We start from the raw sequence: 22,581 nt of genomic DNA, 5'->3' as shown, positions 1-22,581 counted from the left end.
ACCTCAGATAACGATGATTTTCTGGGTTGACTTGACAATTTGGTACTGGTTCCACAAGGCTGTGATAATTGTGACACAAACTGTGGCCTCTTCAATGACGACGATTTCTCTGAATAATTCTTCAGTTTCACGCTACTCTGTCCTTCCTGATTTAAACTGGGATTTGAATTTTTACCAGGTGATGTTACTCCATCACTTGCTCTTCTGGGAATGTTAGTTATGTCTATGGGGATCTTACCAGAGGGGGACTTACCATGAAAACTTTTTGATACCCTCGATATTCTAGGCGGTTCAATGTAACTTTCTCGGACTACAACTGCTCCCGGTTTAGGTTTGATCAATCCACTCTCTTTCTCTACCTTTTTGTCTGTACTAATATTTAAATTTTTTCCAAAATCTATATTATCTGTTTTATTATAGCTTTTGATTTCTAAGAATTTTTCTTTATTCGTTGACCACTTGTCAGAGCCCGGAGAAGATATATTTATATTTAAATTAGGAATATCCTTTTCAAATGATCTATTCGACTTTCTTATAATATCTTTTAAATCTCTTCTATCAAAATCAGCACTTATTCCACTTGAGCATGGCTGAATCCTATCAGTATTTTCAATGTGTTTGAGATTGTAACTACTTGAACTAGGGGAATGTAATACGTTTGTGCAAATATTGACATTAGGGTTCATTGGAGAAATTAGTTTTGGGCTGATACCGACTAGTTGCTGGTTATTATCTGTTAGGCTGGCGCTTGAACTAAATATACTGGAAAGAGCATTTAATCTAGAGCCTGTTAATGTTTCATTGGGGTCTATGGTCTCATCGTCTTCTAAAGTCACAATTGTTTCCATATCTTCTGTAACTGTAACATCGTAGTCAACCGCAGAGGAAGATCCAGCAGTTGCATCATTAGTGTTAAATTCCAACTCAGAACCTCCTGAAACTGGTGTTACATCTCCACTTTCTCCTCCTGAAACAATTTTAGAATTTTTTTTACGTGATAAATGTAAAGACTGGTTTTTCACAATGAAATTATAGTAGAAATTACATTTCAAAACGTCAAGCTTTAATTCTGTGCAGAATGTCAAATAAATGTATCAAATGTATCAACAATAATATTCACCAAAATAAAAGAAAAAGTATATACAGGTTCGGAAAGTCCCCATGGTACATCGGCCGTTACTTGAGAACGAGAAAGTAAGTCACAGAAATAGACAAGGATGGTTACATTGAAGACGTTTCATAATCTGAATAGTCACTCCCACTTCTAACCCGAAACAGGCGGTGACTATTCAGATTATGAAACGTCTTCATTATAGCCATCCTTGTCTATCGCACGGATTTCTTTACTTTACTTTGTCATTCTCATGTAAAGGCAGATGGACCATGTGGATTTTCCAAACCTGTATAAGAAAACATATACCCCATAAAACGCATAATACAGGAGCTACAGCCCCTTGAAGGATAAACTAAAAGCTACATTTTATTTGACCATGGCTGTTACAGGACATTTTTTTAACAAAATTTCTCACCCATGTAAAATTCGATAATGTTGAAATAAAATTCAAGTACAATTTTGTTTTTTTGTGTATTACATCACCCTATTTATTTCAAAATTTGGTTTAAATATTAGAAAATTTTAGATAATTTTCAGTAGAATATGGTTTTGCACCCTTTTGCGTATAAATGAGACTTCTGGATCTGGATTAACTATCAGAGAACCACCACATATTGCGTTAACAAACATTATTAAATACTTCTGAAATTAAATTATTTGAACTAATTTAACTTTTATACTAATATATTTTTTTCTAAATATACAGGGTGATTCACAACTTATCCAAAAAAATTTGGGAATAGATGCAGCATGAGAAATGGAGTCAATATCGTAAAATTTTTTGTAAAATCCTTATAGTTTCCGAGAAAAAAATAATTGAAGTTATTGTACATTCAACTACTACATAGCTGGACAACTGTAGTCTCTAGCGTCATTCGCAATACGTGTGGAGAGCCACGTGGCCTCAGCTTCAAATACTGAAATCCGATTTTGCAATCGTCGGTGCGATAGTGTTTATCTGTGGTGTTTCCAATAATTTTTTGGTAGTTAGTGTCTAAAATGGTTTGCGTGTATAGCAACTCGGAATTGATGGATATCGTTTTAATTTATGGTGAAGCATTTGTGTTATGGTGAAGCAAGACAACATTTGTGTTTACAAGTTGGTGGATAAAATTTTGAACAATTGTTGTTGTAACAACGGGTATGTCAAATGGTTTTATTATTTAAAAACACAAATTAGTTTTATTAATTAATAAAGGCAAAAGCAGTTGAATTTGCCGATATAACATAGGTGCTATAAAATTCTATTTACATATTTCTCTCCTTGCGAGTTTTTTTCTGTTATTATCACACCGCCATGCCGGTCGCATTGTGTTAGGTCAGGTTTTACAGTGGACCAGTTTCCAGTGCCGTGCAGAAGTGTATTTTTAAATCATTTTCCAACTGCCCTTTTTGATTTTTTCTTTACAAAATTGTATTTGTAAGGGTCCCCCGTACATCCAAAATTTTTTTTATGGATAAGTTCTGAATCACCCTGTATGGAGATCAGCTAAGCTTACACCAATTTGAAACGAGGAGCTTTTTTTATTTAAAATTAGTTAAGTTCATGAAATTATCATACAGACTTTTGAAGAATTGGAAAATAAACAAGTTACTAAAACATTTTGTTGACAGCTATGGCAAAATAAAATTTAAAATTTTTATTTATCCTTTAATGTTTGGAGCTGTAACTCCATTGTAAAGCTCCATATTTTGACGAGTATTATCAGTTTAATATGTTTTTTACTATCCAAAATATTTTACCTTGTGTTTTTTGTGCAGAGTTGTAATACTCAGAAAATTCCATAGATCCCGATATGTCTTTATCAAAGGAATCTAGAAGCATCCCAACACTGCCTAGATCTTGATCTAGACCTGGGGCTGTAGGGAATATCTTCGTTAAGTTGTCCACAGTTAATCTAAAAATATTTGTTAGTTAAATAAATACAATTTAATTCATTATGGTCCACGCAAACACACTTAAAATGCACAAAGTAATTCAACCAACACAAAAAGTGAGTAGTTTTTTGTAAATTATTCAAAGTTGAATGGCATGTTTTTCAAATTCTTTTTTTTTAGGTTTTTATGAACAGTTGTAGGAAAGTACAATTTATCAGAAATTACGATGTTTATATTTAAACATAGTTGATAATTTTATAACATGAATGTTTAATTATAACTACATTTTTTTAAATACAGGTCACTTTTGTTAGCTTTGATAGATGTTTTATAAATAACAAGAATGTGGATATAATTGATTTCTCTACTTGCATCAGTTAATTAGTGTACTTCAAATTCGATACATACACTCATAAAAATAAGAAATATGTTTATCTGGAATTTAAAACATAAAGTTAAACGAAACATGCAACTGGTAACATTTAAGTATTCATCTTTTATCATTATTTTAAGCATTTTAGCATTATTTACAGTATTCTGTTCTATTCTACCATCTCTATGTACATCATTGTTTAGTTTTCAATAGCAACAGTTAGTAATAAGAAAAAACAAAACATCTCTCAATAAACATACCTTTTTGTGACAAAAACAAAACCCGTTTCCTAATTTTGGTAATAAGACAATTCTTTTTTTAATTTCAGGCTGATTAAAATATACTCCTATAAGTTAGTGAAGTAGGTACACTATTTTACATTAAAATGTAAAAAACATACATATTTCATTTATATTTTTATTAAGACAACTATTAAAAATAATTTTAAAAAATACATATAAATTAGTAGTATCTAAGGATCTTTGTTCTTAGATAGAACTTTCTTATTCTTATAAATTGTCACTACCAACTCGATTATTCTCCTTCGATTTTAACATATTTTTTAATCCAAATAATTTTAGAAAAAAGTTAATTGAATGCTACCATGAGATAAAAACAGAAAGAACAGAACAGAGGTCTTCTAAATGTTTCGAAATAGTTACTCAATTTTCAATTCAGTGCCGTTCACTTTGACCTAATGGCTTGTCTGTATGACAATATGTACTTAATTCTATATCTCTTGGAATGGAATGGAATCATTTATGCAAAAATGCAAATCTCCTTCCCAATATCATTAAAAAATTAAATGAATAAAACAAAATTTAATAAAACTAAAAACAATATACTAGAAATTGTTGGTCTCTACAAGGTGTTTCAGTTCTAGTGAATCAAACTTTACTCACAAATAGAACTCAATAAATAATTCACAATTGCCTTATAAAGCAAGGGTCTAAGTCTCACCGTTTTCACTATACAGAGGGTCGTATTGGTCGATTGTTAAAATCATATTATTTACAAAAACTTTGGTTTTGCTTATAACAAATTGATTAAAATTTGTTGTGGTGTTAACATTTACTTGTGCATCGTAAAATTTACAAATTTCTGTAGGTCAGTGGCGTAGGAATGGGTAGTAAAGTGGGATTTTTTTACCCCAACTTCTACGCCAATGACCTAAAAATCATTTGAAATTCATTTTTACATTCCATGGACAATTCTACATAAAAAAAGGTATACTTGTTGAAAATCTGTTGAGTGTATTGTTTTACCGAAAATCTCAATTGAATGGGAGATCGTTTTTCTTATAAAAAATTGTTTAATTTTATAATGCATTAACTTGGAATTCAAAACAATATTAAATAAAGTCTTTACATCAGCGTAACGACTGGTAAATATAATTGTATTATATGTGTATTATTTTATTGCATTCATAATGTGGCGAATTCCCCCTCTGAGCTTATTTTTTTGTTAGCTACAGTGTGGTGGACAGCATATTCAATGGCACAAATTGATTCAAATTTGGTGTGGTGTTAACATTTGCACGTGGATAATTTACTGTAAAATTTACAAATTTTTGTAGGCCATTGTCATAGGAATGGGTAGTAACGTGGGATTTTTTTACCCCAATCACCTAATAATCATTTGGGATACATTTTTAGATTCTGTTCACAATTCTACATAAAAAAGGTATACTTGTCGAAAAACTCAGTTGAATGGGGACCGTTCTTCTGATAAGACTTGAATATTCATCCATTTCTTTTACAAATACTAATATTTCAAATCTTAAAAATAAAATGACAGTTCCTGATGACAGATAAGTCTATTATTGCTTAGTTGTTTTTTTCGTGGCAATCATTGTGTAGGGATACTGTAATAGACGCACAGCGAAGATTTAAAATTAATATGTAGTTGTAATTTTTTAAAAGAATTATATCTGTTTGAAACAAACGGACTGTTGAATGAGCAAGGATACCTATAATTGCTTCAGAATAGCACAAATGAAATTTTAGGTGCCATTGAATATGCTGTCCACCGCACTGTAGCTAACAAAAAAATAAACTCAGAGGGGGAATTCGCCACATTATGAATGCAATAAAATAATACACAAGAAATTATATTTACCAGTCGTTACGCTGATGTAAAGACTTTATTTAATATTGTTTTGAATTCCAAGTTAATGCATTATAAAATTAAACAATAATTTTTTATAAGAAAAACGGTCTCCCATTCAATTGAGATTTTCAGTAAAACAATACACTCAATAGATTTTCCACAAGTATACCTTTTTTTATGTAGAATTGTCCATGGAATGTACAAATTAATTTCAAATGATTTTTAGGTCATTGGCGTAGAAGTTGGGGTAAAAAAATCCCACTTTACTACCCATTCCTACGCCACTGACCTACAGAAATTTGTAAATTTTATGATGCACGAGTAAATGTTAACATCACAACAAATTTTAATCAATTTGTTATAAGCAAAACCAAAGATTTCGTAAATAATATGATTTTAAAAATCGACCAATACGGCCCTGTACAGTGAAAACGGTGAAACTTAGACCCTTGCTTTATAAGGCAATTCTGAATTATTTATTGAGTTTTATTTGTGGTTAAAGTTTCATTCACTCGAACTGAAACACCCTGTATAGGTATGGGGCATTTTGGGTTGTGTAAAATAAAGTGTGGATTTTAGATAAAAAATATTGCCAATACAATTTTTCAAAAAGTGCCCCTAAAAAATAGTAGCAGGCATAAGATTTCTAATTTTGAAGTGTTTTCAAATACACACCTTTTTATTTGTTTTTATTATATTAATTATTAATATGATGTAATGGAATGTAATAGAACGTCTTGTCAAAACTGAAAGAGCGAATTTCTCATCTAAATTTAAGGATACTTTGTCATTTAAAAATGTACCCTTGAAGCCATAATTATGAAATTCAGTATTACAGTGAAAACAAAAAAAATCAAATGAAGATATTGATATTAAATTTTGTGTGCACAATACATGCATAAAACGAGTACCGATAAGTGTGCAATGGGATGCCAAAACATTCTAAATTTTTTAAAAAGTATCAACTTTACAAATTGCTAATTTATATAGTTGTTACGATATCAATTGTTACGAGGGGGGCGTGCTGGTCGTCAAAGCAAACCTATATTGGTCCACTTGGTTGTAAATAATTTTTTGCTTGGTATTCTATGATTAATTTGGTGTCGAACGCGATTCACTTGGCTTTGCCAGTGCAGTGGAGAGCATTGCTTGGCGTGGTATATTTATTGTTGGTATAATACATATATTATTAATTATTAGTTAATATTATTATTTGTTCCTATCGTAACCAATAAAGGGTAAGTTTTTAAAATAAATATTATATGTAATTATCTAGTAATGTAGCATGGCTTTCTGGAGACCCTTTGAAATGGAGAATTACAAAATAACCCGGGAAATTCCCCAAATAGTCGAGCCGGGTTTTCCCAAAAGCGTCGAAACTAACTCAGTTTAAAAACAAAGATTTACACATACAAAGCCAACGTATTATTTTAAATATATATGAATGTTTCAAAAGAGAAAATAGTGAACAATATGATAAAGAAACTAGGAAACGGATTAGCAAATTAGCTAAGATATCAAAAACGACAATTTATCGCGTAATTAAGGAAGTAACTTTATTTTCTTTATACATATTATAAATTGTGCGCTGTATTACATTTCTGGTAAAATCGTCAATATTCTTTAATTTTCCGTTTCCTCTTTGTACTGTGATTAATAACGTTATTAATCACGGTACAAAGAGGAAATGGAAAATTAAAGAATATTGACGATTTTACCAGAAATGTAATACAGCGCACAATTTATAATATGTATAAAGAAAATAAAGTTACTTCCTTAATTACGCGATAAATTGTCGTTTTTGATATCTTAGCTAATTTGCNAAAGCGTCGAAACTAACTCAGTTTAAAAACAAAGATTTACACGTACAAAGTCAACATATTATTTTAAATATATATGAATGTTTGAAAAGAGAAAATAGTGAACAATATGATAAAGAAACTAGGAAACGGATTAGCAAATTAGCTAAGATATCAAAAACGACAATTTATCGCGTAATTAAAGAAGGAGACGTTATTAATCACGGTACAAAGAGGAAATGGAAAAATACAAAATTAAAGAATATTGACGATTTTACCAGAGATGTAATACAGCGCACAATTTATAATATGTATGTATAAAGAAAATAAAGTTCCTACTTTAAACATGATTCGAGATAAATTAAGCGATTATCCTGTTTATAATTATAAATCTTTAGATACTTTACGACATGTTTTGTTACAATGCGGTTTTAAACATAAAAAAACTTGACAATCTAATGGTAATGGAAATGTATGGTAATTATGGAATCATGACGTATAGTTGCACTTCTGGAAGATTATTTACAAAAAATTAGAGAATATCGTCAACAAAATAGGAATATAGTATATCTAGACGAGACAGGGCAAAATATTTCTGGATTACTATGGATTCCGTAGAATTTATGGGTTAAATGTTTTTACACGGTTCCAACTGATATCGTAATGACTATACCAAAATAGCAAAAAAATGTTAAGCAATCATTCTTGTTCAAAATAAAATTTCATTTCATTCAGTTCAAAAATTGACAAAAAAACCGTTCATGGACCAATTCCAAAAAATTCGTTGTTATGGAGAAGTGTGCTTAGCTGGCCTTAGCTAAAGTTGACAAGCTAGTGAGGCCTTTAAAATGCAGGTTTTTGGCAAAGCTATCAAATTTTTCCATGAACCATAATAATTTGGCTTCGATTATATAAATTTTTGATTTGGTGTCAGTTTTTAGATGTATATTAATTTATGTCCGCAAACCTTTCATGAGTTCAATTACTTTTCACGTCCACTTTTGTAATTGAGTCTTTGAATTAAACGCAGAGGAAAATTATGGTTTCTAAAAAGTGACGCTTATTGTCCGCATATGAGCTATACAGAAATTTATATTTTTTGACGTGGAACCATTTTTGGGGAAAATATAACCAACGTACCTAATAACTACACGACCAGGTGAAGTAATTTTATTCATGTATTGTACACACATTTCTTTTCAATATCTCATTCATTGAAAAGGTATTTAAATGTTTTTTTTTTAACTTTAGCTTTTCCTTTAAAATGTTTGTTTTAAAAAAATATCTTAGATTTTGTCAAACAGAATTTCATTTCTTACGTTGTTTATCTCGATGTTATATTCCGCCCTGTAATGTAGGTGATATAAATTCATTCATCTTATCGAGAACATATGCATAAGCAAAAGACTTAACAGTGCAACAGATTTAGAAGTGCTCTTCCATCATAGTAAAAGAAAACGTACATGCTTTCAGTGTCAAAGTAAAATGATTAGTTTCCTAAAAGAAGCCGTATTGCAGTAAATTTTTTCGTATTTCTTAAAAATACAAAATTAAAAAAAAATTTATTTATATTTTTTTTAAATTTGTTAATACCATATAGACAAATTCACTATCTAGAAGTTTTTTAGTATGTTTTAGAAATGCTGTTCATTTGACAATTTTTCCAGGTTACAGGAATACTGCATCCAGGGTGGCCAAATGAAAACGAAACAGAGCCATTTTCAGGAACTGCGTCAAGATCGTAGAAAAACACTCAGACCCGTCGATTTTAGATTAAAGGGGGACATTCTTTGCTGATATTTTTGACTCTGTCACTTTCACCAGCAAGCAAGGGTAAGCATCACCCCAAAATATTTAAATGGCATTAGGGGTTGAATAATATTTCTTTTGAAAGCTCTTACAATTCTCTTTACAACCGACTTTAAATTTTATAATTCCGCCCAATACTTATTAAGAATTTTGATTTTAAAGTTGAAACTTATGTACAAACAATTAGTAACGGTAAAAATGTCAGTCATTCGAGTTAAGTACGCCAATGGTATAAATTTAGTATTTCTTGCGTTACATTGGTTTTTGGCGATTTGTTATCACTTTCGTAAAAAAAAACAAAATTGTAAAAAACAGAAATGAATGCTATACACACACAATGAACGTAAAATTAGTGGATTCCAAATTATTTTCTAGTATTATTTGGAAGCGTTGGTTGGTAGTTTATTTAATTGTGTTTTTGAAAATTAAACACTATGGTTTATTCCATTGCGGAAAGGGTAGATATCATTTCGCTTTACTTTATGAACAATAAATGTGCGAATAGAACAGCTCAGCTATTTAATGAACAACATCAAGATCGACATGTCAGGAGGAAGTATGTTCTAGAGTTAGTAAAAAAATTTCAAGAGACAGGGAACGTAGCCAATAAAAAACGAGAAATTGAAAAACCTATAGTTAATGAAGCTAGTGAAGTTGCAGTTTTGGGACAAGTTCATCTTGATCCTACATTAAGTACGAGGCAGCTGGCATCTGTGTCTGGGATCAATCGAACTAGCATACAAACCATTTTGAAGAAGAATAAATTCCATCCATACAAAATACATTTAGTCCAGGAACTTCATGAGGATGATTATGACCGCCGTTTGCAATTTTGCGAAATAATGAGTGAGCGAGCAGGGAACGATCCACAGTTCCTTTTTAACATCTGTTTTTCTGATGAATGCAGTTTTTTCTTGAACGGGACGGTAAATCGTCACAATTGCCGCTATTGGTCCGATTCAAACCCAAGAGTTTTTCACGAGGTGCATACACAGCAACCGGAAAAATTAAATGTATGGGCTGGAATTTTCGGTGACCGGCTGGTGGGTCCTTTTTTTCTACCTGGTAATTTGACTGGCCAAATGTATTTGCAATTACTGGAAGACGCTATTGACCCTGCCTTGACTGATATTATTGAAAATGTTCCAGAGTATGATGAAGATCATTTGATTTTTCAACAGGACGGTGCTCCTCCGCATTATGCGTTAATTGTCCGTCAGTATTTGGACCAACGTTTTCTACGGAATTGGATTGGGAGAAGAGGCAGCATTGAGTGGCCTCCACGATCACCGGATTTATCGCCCCTTGATTTCTTTTTGTGGGGATACCTAAAAAGTAAAATCTATAAAACACAGCCAGCGTCGCTGGAAGATTTGCGTCAAAGAATCGTCGACGAATGCCGTCGAATCACTCCGGAAATGCTTCGGAATGTGCGCGAACGTTTCGAACAAAATCTTTATTCTTGTATGGAAGCGGGCGGTCATCAGTTTGAACATTTAATCAACTAAGTAGTAAGTAAGCAACTAAACATAATTTAAATTTTAAAATGTAAATTTTTTTCAAAGTATTGGGCGGAATTATAAAATTTAAAGTCTGTTGTAAAGAGAATTGTAAGAGCTTTCAAAAGAAATATTACTCAACCCCCAATGCCATTTAAATATTTTGGGGTGATGCTTACCCTTGCTTGGTGGTGAAAGTGTGGAATCAAAAATACCAGCAAAGAATATCCCCCTTTAATCTAAAATCGACGGGTCTGAGCGTTTTTTTACAATCTTGACGCAGTTCCTGAAAATGGCTCTGTTTCGTTTTCATTTGGCCACCCTGTATTTAAATTTCCCTTAGAAATAAGAAACAAAATAATTATGATTTCAATGAGATGTTTTATTCCATATTAGTGTACGTAAAAGTTATAGATTTTCTAGGATATGAATCAATAATTTCGGGTAGAAAAAAGAATACTTCTACAAAAGAAAAGCTCATAAGTCAAAGCCAAGTCCATGAAAATGACAAGAACATGAAAATGAAATAATACTATTCACAAATATGGAGCAGAATTAACAAAACAATTTAATAAATATCTACAGCATAACACTGCAAAACACAAAAATACAACATAAAACACATTGAAACAAAAAATACAAATAGAATACATTTATTTTCTTGTCCATAATAAAAACAAAACATTTGCATTCGTACCTTCTCACTCAGGAATTTATATTTTAATTCAAGAGAAGATACATATTTGTAATGATAAACGAGGGCATGCTTAGCTTAAAATAAAATAAATAAATTTACTAAAAGATAATAGTGACAAGTGAAACGACTAAAGCACATTAAGTAAACATAAATAGAAACTACCCATCGCCACTAATGATGCTTGAAGACATCTCACTACTGCTTCCTTTTGAATTTTCTGAATATCCTGGCGAGGAAGGACCACTACTTGACATTAAACTTGAAGAACCACTCCATCCAACACCTGAAATTTTTTATTGCACAATCATACTTCACAATTCTATTCAAAGTAATGTGACGTAATAATTTAGCAATAAATAATAACATTTTAAAGACTAAAGGCCGTTGCGCAATTAACCGGCAACGAGAATGAGAATGAAAGTGAGAACCAGAAAGGAAATAGTAAGCTGAAGAAAATGTATAATTAACAGCTATGTTTCCAGGGTATATTACTCCAGTTGAATTAGAGTTTGAATGTGAATAAATAATTAGTAAACATTTTATTGCACTTTATGACGGGGAAGGGTATACAAAATGACATCAAAAAAGTAACTAACACTAAGTTGGCAAATTGTAAATAAGTGGCAAAATTTCGTGACTTTTCACTTTTTTTACGGCCCACGATAATCTAGACGAACTATCAGAAAATTAGTCATTTTATGTTGTAGGTAATTAAATTACCTACACTTTAAGGTATCTAAAATTATATTTCACCAATTTTTTAACTGTAAAATAAAGGATGAACGCGGAAAAATCATTTTCGAAAATTGATGGATGTCGATAAAATTTATGAAAAAGACGGTCAATCCAAAGACCAACATGCAACCAAAGGTCGATTCGATTAACCGTGAAATTGTTGCTCCCGGTATTTGTTAATTTCGTTTGTTTTTTGCAACTAATTGTTTAATTACTAAATGTTAATTTTAGAAGTTAATATCGTAGATATAAGTTCTAATTATTGATCCAAAGAAACGTATCGAAAAGAAAAATTCAAAAAGTTGAAATTAAGTTGCTCTCTACAACTAACAAAGTAAGACGTGTAAAATAGCATTATAAACAAATTGTCGCCTCTTTGTTCTCAAAATAACTTTTTTTTCATAACGTTAATTTTAATTAATGTATTGGACCCAGATTTTAGAGGCATTTATTTATTTAAAGAACATTAATATACATTTAAAGAAAGGATTAAACTTTTATTTTCAGAAAGTTTTACATTTATAGTTCATATTATAAAACACACTTGCAGCAATAAAAGTTAACGTTAATGTGACACGCGAGATTTTTGTCCTGAACGTTTCAAAGTTGGTTAAAAAATCTCATTTGCGACCGTAGTGGGCGGGCNATAAAAGTTGTCTTGGGAACAAAGAGGCGTAGCTGATTATTTTTTTTTTAAATAGCCATAAAAATAAGCTCTACTTCATGCAAAAAGAGCGAGCTTTTGCCTGACCCTGGGACAATTTGTTTATATGCTGTTTTGCACGTCTTACTTTGTTAGTTGTAAAGAGCAACTTAATTTCAACTTTTTGAAATTTTTCTTTTTCGATACGTTTCTTTGGATCAATTAGAACATATATCTAAGATATTAACTTCTGAATTTAATTAATTAACAAATAGCTGGAGCAACAATTTCACGGTCAATCGAATCGGCCTTTGGCACACATATTGATTTTTTGATTTACCATCTTTTCCATAAATTTTATCAACATCCATAGCTTTTTGTAATAATAATGCGTAATTTTCGAAAACTGATATTTTCGCATTTCACCTTTATTTTGCAGTTAACATATTACTGAAAAATGACTCTAGGTACCTTAAATTGAAGTTAATTTAATTGCATACGACGCAAAATAACTAATATTCCGATGTGTCGTCTAGATTTTCGTGGGCAGTAAAAAAAGTGAAAAAACACATAAATTTGTGACTTATTTGCAATTTGCCAACTTAACGTCACTTCTTTTGAGTTACTTTTTTGATATTATCATTCTAAATACCCTTCCCCATCATAATGTGTATTAAAATGTCTACTTATAATTTTTTCAAGTTTTCAGGTTGTATGTAATTCGACTGAAGTATATAGCGACATTTTTTATAGATTTGGTAATATCTTCATTGTCGCTAACATTTTGAACATAAAATTTCCATTTATTTTCTGTTGAAGGGAACTACGTCATTGTGCAACGGCCGTATGTTTGGCTTTGTTTTTCATTCATTTTGAAAACTTACTATTACTTGGAGATTGCAACTTAAAGGACTGAGATTTTGTTGAAGCTAAACCGCCTGCCGGTAAACTTGAACCATTTGTCGGCAGTGGAGTTGACGGATGTTTTGGAGGAGTTGAAGAGGGAGTTCTGAATAAAGGAGCTGCAGTCATTCCATCCAAAAACGTGTCAATTTGCTTCAGAGACAAGGCATTGTGCAGAGTTTCCAAAGGCCTTATGGGAGGAACTCCTCCAAAACCTTCAATAGCTGAAACATATTTACAATTTGAAAAGCTTAAATTATAATTAAGTTGCAATTTATTTCGTTTTTAAACATTAAAATGATCATGACAAGGCATATTAAACTCGAAAATGGAAAATTTATATTTCATCTGTATCTAAAATAAAAATGAGTTACAATATAAAATACAGGGTTACTATACAGAGGGAAGAAACAGTTTCAATTTTTTTCTAGGGTCATTTTTTATAAAAGGTTTTGATAATAAGATAATAAATATATTAAGATTTTGAAGAGCTTGATTATGGTCATATTCGTACATTTGTTTTTCCGTCCTTCCCAACTTATCAAAAAAATAATAGTTAATGAAAATAAATTAACCTGACTTTGACATGATCTTGAGGGTCATTGTCAAAGTCGTAGTCAAGGTCGTACTTGAAGGATAAATTTCAGTTCTTTCCAAATCCATAATAAAAAATAGGGGTTTCCAATGAAACAACAACTTTGACCTTGGAATGACCTTAAAGGTCATCGTCAGTCATGGTTAAAACCATCATTGGACGTAAAATTTCCTGCTCTTTCCAAATCCGCAATAAAAAATTGGGGTTTCATTTAAAAAACTTAACTTGACCTTCAAATGACCTTGAAGGTCAAAGTCAAGGTCAAGTCCAAGGTCAGCATCAGATAGCCAGGAAAAAATCCGTACACTTTTGTCTGAAACATTTTTTCCTAAAGTGCTTTATTCGAAAGTTTTTCTGCTGTACCGGGACTTTTGGAAAACCTTGTATATATAGGATGTTCAAAAAATATGAATATGATTTTACAAGAAATTTCAAGTTCAGGTAGCAAGAGTGTGGATAAGATATAACCCACAAGCATCTTAATTATCACTGCTCCTCATTGCCTACTCACACAAAGCATTGGGCGCGTTCAGCAGACAGAACAGTTGGGTAACAGTTTGCGACTTTTCTGCTGGCGCGTACGCTACCACGAAATGTGTTGTGGAGCGGTCGCCATTTTTTGTAGCATATAAAAGAGACGCTCGCTAGATGTAACGGCTGTGCAAAAATTTCGAGAATTTTGAAATAAAATATCGATACAAACATATTTTTTATGACGTTGATGCAATAGGTGTTCACTCACTATTAAAAAATGGTAAGAAAAATATGTACCGTTCTAGGATTAGAACACAGTCAATTTATCAATTGGGAGGTACAAACCTTTATCATTATCAAATCTTTGTATATATAGGTTGTGCTAGATCGTTAACAATTTCTCCTAATAGATCAAAATCTATTAATAACAAATGCATTTGTTTTCGTGATGATGACTATAGTCTACGGTTTGACAACTGTCTTCTGTCTGTCTTCTTTCACCAACACTGTCAAATGTGAAAAATGTATTGATATGTTCAGCAGATTTTTGTTACCGTTTAGTAACTTTACCGGTAACTGTCTTCTCTGCTGAACGTGGCCAATGTTTTGTACTTGCTAACGAGACTACTCTTTGTGCCACAATAGGCGAAATGATTTTAGCTAATGATTTTGTGGGAAGTAACTGCTCTACAGACTAAAGGCATGTTCCTCTTAGCTGCCTGCGAGTGTAATTCAATGATGAACAAGGCATTAAGTTCCAGAGTAGTTGTCTATCACAATTTCATTAGTTAAAAACGTCCATCGTAAAAATAGTCCATACCACCGATGGCACTTTGTCAAATATTTTTTTAATATATTTTGATTTAATTTTTTTTTTTTTAAATAAAGCCTCTTCACTCCTCAACTATTATCTTACTGTCAGAACATCCTGCAACCACATCATCATTATCTCCTGACACTCCTGACAGTAACCCATAGATACATTGTATACAGGGTGGTGTAATATATTTGGTGATCTTTTAAAACACCTTGGAGTAACATTATTTTTATTTTAAACTTAGAGCATCTGAGTACTAACTTACACATTACTATCTACATCCCACATGTGGTCTCAAGAGTAGTTTTAAGGGGTGACAGTTTCATTCCTGTTTTTACTTTTATCCCTTTTAAAAACGCTATTTGAAAATGTTTTATTTTAATAAATTTAACCATTTAAATATGCAAGTTTACATAACAAAGAAGAAAACAGATGGATTTTCAGAACATTAACTTTTTAAAATGTATGATATAAATCATGTTTTTTGTATTTTATAATTGTCTGCTATTTTCAGTGTGATATTTTTGGTTAGGCAAAACTAATTTCACAAAAATAACACTATTCTATTCTAATAATTCATGCCTATATAGAAAAATATTTCAAAACAATTGCCATCAATTAAATTTTCTGATGCTCCCTCACACGTAAACCCTAGTTTATTGGAAATAGATCAATAATTCAACATTTTTCCCCTATAAAATGACATTACTATCCCTCCCCCTCATTATAATCTCGAGGGTTAGCCCAGACTTACCTAAAACTATCCCTTAGGCAACATGTGGAGTTTGAGTAATGTTCAGTCTAAGATTAAAATATGAGTAAGATATCTCAAAGGAGTTTTGACATAAAAAACATTACAGGTACTATTCACCTTTGAAAGGCTATAAAAAAGGCACCCTTATTTTTCATGTACTACTTGCCCTGATATTATCAAGACATCAAGAGACCATATAAGACCAGTCTTTATGAAATAAGACATTTTTCTCAAAATGAGACTGTTTAATGGGAGAAAATGAAGATAATTTACAACCATACCTTAATAATAATTTTTGTTAAGTAAAACATTTTTTGTAAGCAAATTTTCTAAAAATCTACTTTTACAGCAACTGCTGACTACAACACAGTCATTTTTTGTAGTTATATCTACGTCAACGCAAAATTTGAAAACAAACCATATAACTTACCTGTAGCACTGCTGGTATTCGAAATCATGTCTCTAAGATTAGGAGCACTTGAGCTGCCAGAAATAACAGCGGTGGAAAAGAGGGAATTGGTGCTGCCTCCGACCAGCTTCTTAAAACCTATGGGTCCTCCGCAACCGAACCCTAGCATCTTGAAATAGCTCATCTGTCCGGCAATACTGTGTCGATGGCGCTTGACGGTCTGGCCGCACTCTGAATTGGACATGCAAGGGGTCACACTTGGAGCAGGGTGAGAAAGATAGCGAGACGTATTAAGTCTCCTTGGAGGGGAAGTAAAGAAAGACAGCAGAGTGGAGGGTGTGCGCGGTGTGCAAAGCAGACAAGTAGCCTCGGGTGCATGCTCGGGATAGAAGCTATAAGGGAGACAGGGTGATCCTATCGGGGGCGAAAGGTTATTAGAATTGTTAAGGAAATTCTCGCGAGCTAAACTCTCATTATACTTTTCCAGTAAAAAGTATTTTTCTGAATGATTGACCCATTCACTATCTAATATATTAGGATCAGAAAATGACCTGTGCCTTTTTTCACTTAAAAATTTAGGTTTCTCGTCAATTTCTTTTATGTCTGTATCCCAGTTAACCTCCAGAGAAGTATCATCATTTTGACTATCTAAGGTGTTTTGCTTCGATAATTTACAAGACTGGCTGATAAACTTAATATCAGATAAAGGCAACTCATTTGTACTCATCTTGCAAGAGCTTTTGGTTTCTAATTCAGATGTAAATAAAGCTAGATTAAGCTCCGTCAGTGGCAATTCATTTGTAGAACTTTTTGGTTGTGATTTATTGTTATCTACTTCAACCTCACCCTCTGACAACTTTTTAAAAGGTTTACTATTACCGATAGTTAAAGGAGAATCTACATCGCTCGTAAAATCAAAATCGAAAGATCCAGAAATAGGACTAAGTTCCGATTTTTCTACATTACTTATTGGAGTGAAGTCATACTTTTTTACATCCAAAATGTGGAAATCATCTTGGTTAATCATTCGCACAGGTACTTCTGTAGGTGGAGTTGTAGGAGTGTTTATAGGAGTAACGGATAGATCTGTACTGTTAGGTGGATCTATGTCTAAATTAATTAAAATGTGTTTGTGTATGAGCAGAAGCAAAACAATATTAATAAACAGTCACAAAAAGGAGAGCCAAGCACAAGGATACAGGAAAAGAAACAAAAGATACAAGTCAATAAATATACTACCATAGCCTTGAAATAAATAAAACAAATAATGTTCCACTTAGTTTTTTTTATCACCTTCAGTATGGAAATAATAATGTTCTTACTTGTAATCTTAATTCATAATTTAATATTTTTTTTATATTAAATGCAAATATTCTAGATTTTAAATATTTACTAAGATAAAATAATAAATTTAACATCAAAATAAATTTGCACGGATAAAGAGATTGAGAATGAATTAATGTTATAATTTAAATTTGGCAAAAGTAATTTAACAAAAAAAAAAGTTTTTTTTATAAATAATATGGTTTTGATTATTTCAACTCCTAGGTAGGCATATGTTTTGAGAATTGAGGTTTCCTGCTCATGAAAATATAATAGTTTTTTTCAAAGAAGTTAATTCCATTGTTTTTAGTGAAAATGAAATTATTTACTATCATATGATACCTCAAAAAGACACAAGAAAGCAAATTAAAATAATTAAATTAAAAATTGTTTTCATTGATTTCAAAATAAGTAATAATAATTTAAAAATAATATTGCAAATCGAATTTTGCCTATTTTAAATCGAATTCAGTACTTATCAAATCAAATTTAACTTTTTGCAGATCTAATTCATTTTTTAGGACTAGAACTTGTGTTGTAAGAAATATATACTTATAAAAAAACATTTTATATCATTTATTCTAATGGGCTTTTTTGAACAAGCTTACCAAAAGTTTGAGTATGCATGTCTTAATTTTTCTAAAGCAGCCAAATAAATAAAAATTCAAAATAACCTTTAATTGCCAAATGGAAGAATTTGATTTTCATAAAAAAATTGACTAAAGTGCAAAATTTGATAATTAAAAATTTCATATTCCAAATCTTTTTTTTTTCTCAACCTCTCTTATCGAGAACAGTTTTTTTTTTATATAGAACCAAAAATAAGAAACAAACAACACAACCTAAGAATAATTTAAATACATGCCACATTCAACACAAGAGACATATTATCAGCTGATAGAAATCTAAAAACATACATAGTGAAAGCAAAACATCTTGCCACAAGCAATAATGATGAGGTGCAAAAGATAAGAATATAAAAAAGGATAAAGAGAATTACGAATCCTGGAGATGTACCAAACACTAACCATTCTTTCAGTAATAGAAAAAACAAGTGTAAGATGCATCTCCGATTACTGGTCACACCAATCGCACGGGGTTACCAGACAGACGAGTATATATCAATACCATATCAACTTGACTTTGCCCATGCCAAGCCAAACCCAAAGTTTCTACACATCCCTTCTTATATAAAACATGGTAAACTTTAAATGCGAGTAGTACTATTATTCTTAAATATTTTTTTTCTTAAACTATTTTAACATTCTTTTATTGTTGCTATTATTACAAAAATATACTGGCAAGTGATATTGACTATAATTTGGATTAATATGATTTATAAATGAAATTTAAACTTTATAAAGGACCCCGCACAAAATGAATGAAAATTGGGTCCCGCTAGATTTGGCTAAAATTGTAATATGTTATAGTTCTCGACATTCTGATCAAAAGTTGTCACGGGCACAAAGTCATCCTATGGATAGTTTCAGAGATATAGAGGGGGGAAGTGTGTGATTTTGGCTGTAGGACTGAGTAAGCTTCGCGAAGTTTCAAGTTGATGGATTCAAAAACTGAGGCATGTAATGAATTTTGGCTAGTAGGTACAATGCTTTTGGGATCACTGAACCTGAATTCTTGGATAGCTTAGCTATCTAAGGTCACCTGGTCAAGGTCAAACTGAAGAAAAGACTTGTATTGAATTTTGACCAGTGAGTGTATAGGTTTTTGGGCTCGCAGAATCTGAATCTGGAGATAGCGTAACCTTAAAAGTCACCTTCAAGTTAATTCAAGGTCATTTCAAAATGAAACTAAAGAAAAGGCTTGTATTGAATTTCAACCAGTGCATATGTAAGTTTTTTTGGGGGGGAACTGAATTTGGGGATAGCTTAGCCCTACAAGGTCACATTTAAGTCAAGTCAAGATCATTTCAAGGTCAAAGTAAAGAAAAGGCCTTTCACGAATGTTAACCTGTAAGATGTATGTATGCTTTTGAGGTCGCTGAAACTGAATTCAAGGATAGCTTAGCTCTATAAGGTCACCTGTGGAGCTTGAATTGAGATTAAGTCAAATGAAATGATCTTGACTTGATTTCCAGGTGACCTTATAGGGCTAAGCTATCCATGAATTCAGGTTTAGCGACCTCAAAAGCATACATACTTACAGGTTAACATTTGTGAAAGGCTTTTTCTTTACTTTGACCTTGAAATGATCTTGTAAAAGTGACCTTGTAGGGCTAAGTTATCCCCAAATTCAGTCCTCGCCCCCCCCCATAAAAAACTTATATAAGCACTGGTTGAAATTCAATACAAGCCTTTTCTTTAGTTTCATTTTAAAATGACCTTGAACTGACTTGAATGTGACCTTTAGGGTTACGCTATCTCCAGATTCAGATTCTGTGAGCCCACACTCGCTGGTTAAAATTCAATACAAGTCTTTTCTTCAGTTTGACCTTGACCAGGTGACCTTAGATAGCTAAGCTATCCAAGAATTCAGGTTCAGCGATTCCAAAATGATTGTACCTACTGGTCAAAATTCATGCCTCAGTTTTTGAATCTATCAACTTGAAACTTCGTGAAGTTTATTCAGTCCCACAACTAAAATCACACACTTCCCCCTCTATATCTCTGAAACTATCCATAGGATCACTTTCGGCCCGTGACAACTTTTCATCAGAATGTCAAGAACTATAACATATCACAATTCCAGCCAAATCTAGCGGGACCCAATTTCCATTTATTTTGTGCGGGGTCCTTTAACTATATCATTATTTCAGAAAAATATTTTAGCAAAAAAATATTTGCATATTTTATTTCAATAGACCTATTTTAAACTTTTGATGTAGAAACCTGGTCACATCTAGCTTTAGCAGAAAAATGTTCGGTTTACTATAAAATACATATTTTCCATATATCTAAATGGAGTTTTCTTTGACAAACTTTCAGAACTTATTCCTCTCAGTTTTTCATAAAATGATTATTAATGACTGTACGATCCTTCATCAGTTGGACATGTAACACAGTTTTTTATCAATTACTCAAAAACCATTGAAGAAATTGATTTCAAATTTGGTTTCTTATAATAGCTAGCTCATGTAAAATTCAGACAAAATCTATTTCATGGCAATGGGATTAATATGTGTTAGAGGAATTTCAACTGTCAACAGAAATTATTTAACGTTAAAAATAATTTTTTTTTACAGATTTCGAAGTACCATCTGCACTCAAAATTTTTATGTCTATAAATCACCTCTAAAAGTCATATAGAATATATGGCGAAAAGGATTTTTTGAAATTCGATCTCGTTATAAAGTTACAGGTGTAGAGCAGAGTATATGTTCGGAACATTCTGACAGCCGAAACCACCTTGTGGTTCTCCCAGCTACCACGCAGATATCAATATTTTGTTATTTGGGCATATACTTGAGCTTTCTATTATTCATGCCAAATAATCGTGAGTACATGAAAATATCGTGAATATGTTTTGGAACTTTCAAATGCATTTTGCTGTAATTCCTCACACATCTTCTGTACATGTCTAGTTTCCGTTTGAACTAGAATAATTAAGATATCTTATATAGTTCTTTTTTAATTTGAAGTATGGAAAAAAATTACGAAAAAGGCAAATTTCAATATTTTCATTAGTTTCTAGTTCACACGATAGCCACAAATCTTCAGATTAAAATGCTACTTGCTTTTTTTATTTCAGATGAATTGGAAATTTGGAATCTTGGGTACCGTCAGACAACTTTTTTGTACATGGATGTTATTGGAGCGCTGTACTTTGTACTTATTTACCTTATAAATTCTTTTGAACAATATTTCAATATTGATAAATATAATATTAAAGTTTCAACATAGTGTGTTCCAGTTACATGAAAAAATTACTTAAAAACATCCAAAAAAAAACAGCCTTCAAAGTAAAAGACCCTCTTAATCGGTTCTATCGCAATATTGATACATTCATTCACAAACTACCTAAATTTGGAGATATAATGTTCGAAAATTAATCCCAATGATTTACATATCTCGTGTTGTGATCTTATTATCACTGCGACTGAGAAGAGTATACCTTTTATGTCTGTTTTTTATTTGAGTTGTGCTATGAGTTGAGAAAACATGCATTAATCGAATGCGTCTTCTCTGTTTTGCAGTGTAATTACTTGCAGCTCTTATGAATTTAGTGACCAAATATTTCAGTATGGTTTCTTCACAATAACTTTTAATTTAGTCTTCTCTGTTTATTAAACACAAGGCTTCTATCTGTTTACCTTTTCAGGAAATAATCACTAATTTTATGTTTTCTGTTTGCATTGATGAGGAGAATGAGCCTTGAAAGCTTGTCACAAATATTGTTATATTATCATGAACTCTAGTCAATCAAGTATATAACATTTTTAGTCTATTTATAATTAAGTTTTTTCTTTCCCAAATATAGAAAACAATGTGAATTTTCTTGAGGTAGCAGAATATTTTAGAAAAATAAATAAAACAGAAGACCTAAAATCTACTAGAAAATGTATTCCAGTTACCGAACAAAGTTCTACACGCTACTTAAATATAGAGCAAGCAGAGATGTGAAAAATTCTATACTACTAAATGTATAAAACAAAATCAAGTTGAAGTTAAATAGCTAAGTGTTAAAATTAAATCC

General features: G+C 31.6%; 1 protein-coding gene across 3 annotated transcripts in view; it reads right to left on the bottom strand.

Annotated features, from left to right (window-relative positions):
- LOC108904105 (inositol hexakisphosphate and diphosphoinositol-pentakisphosphate kinase) overlaps window positions 1-22,581 on the bottom strand; it is a 60,154-nt gene that overhangs the window by 5,906 nt on the left and 31,667 nt on the right. For all 3 annotated transcript variants that reach the window (XM_018706523.1, XM_018706524.1, XM_018706526.1), the window contains exons 18-22: window positions 16,630-17,718; window positions 13,541-13,783; window positions 11,441-11,561; window positions 2,858-3,012; window positions 3-967 (exon numbers count right to left, since the gene is read on the bottom strand). In XM_018706523.1, coding sequence (XP_018562039.1) covers window positions 3-967; window positions 2,858-3,012; window positions 11,441-11,561; window positions 13,541-13,783; window positions 16,630-17,718 — 2,573 coding nt within the window. The remainder of the gene's footprint in view (window positions 1-2; window positions 968-2,857; window positions 3,013-11,440; window positions 11,562-13,540; window positions 13,784-16,629; window positions 17,719-22,581) is intronic.

This window comes from Anoplophora glabripennis, unplaced genomic scaffold (genome assembly GCF_000390285.2).
Source record: "Anoplophora glabripennis isolate ALB-LARVAE unplaced genomic scaffold, Agla_2.0 scaffold106, whole genome shotgun sequence".
NCBI classification, from domain to species: domain Eukaryota; kingdom Metazoa; phylum Arthropoda; class Insecta; order Coleoptera; family Cerambycidae; genus Anoplophora; species Anoplophora glabripennis.
Note: the sequence above shows the minus strand (reverse complement) of the source record. Positions and strands in the feature narration are given on the sequence as shown.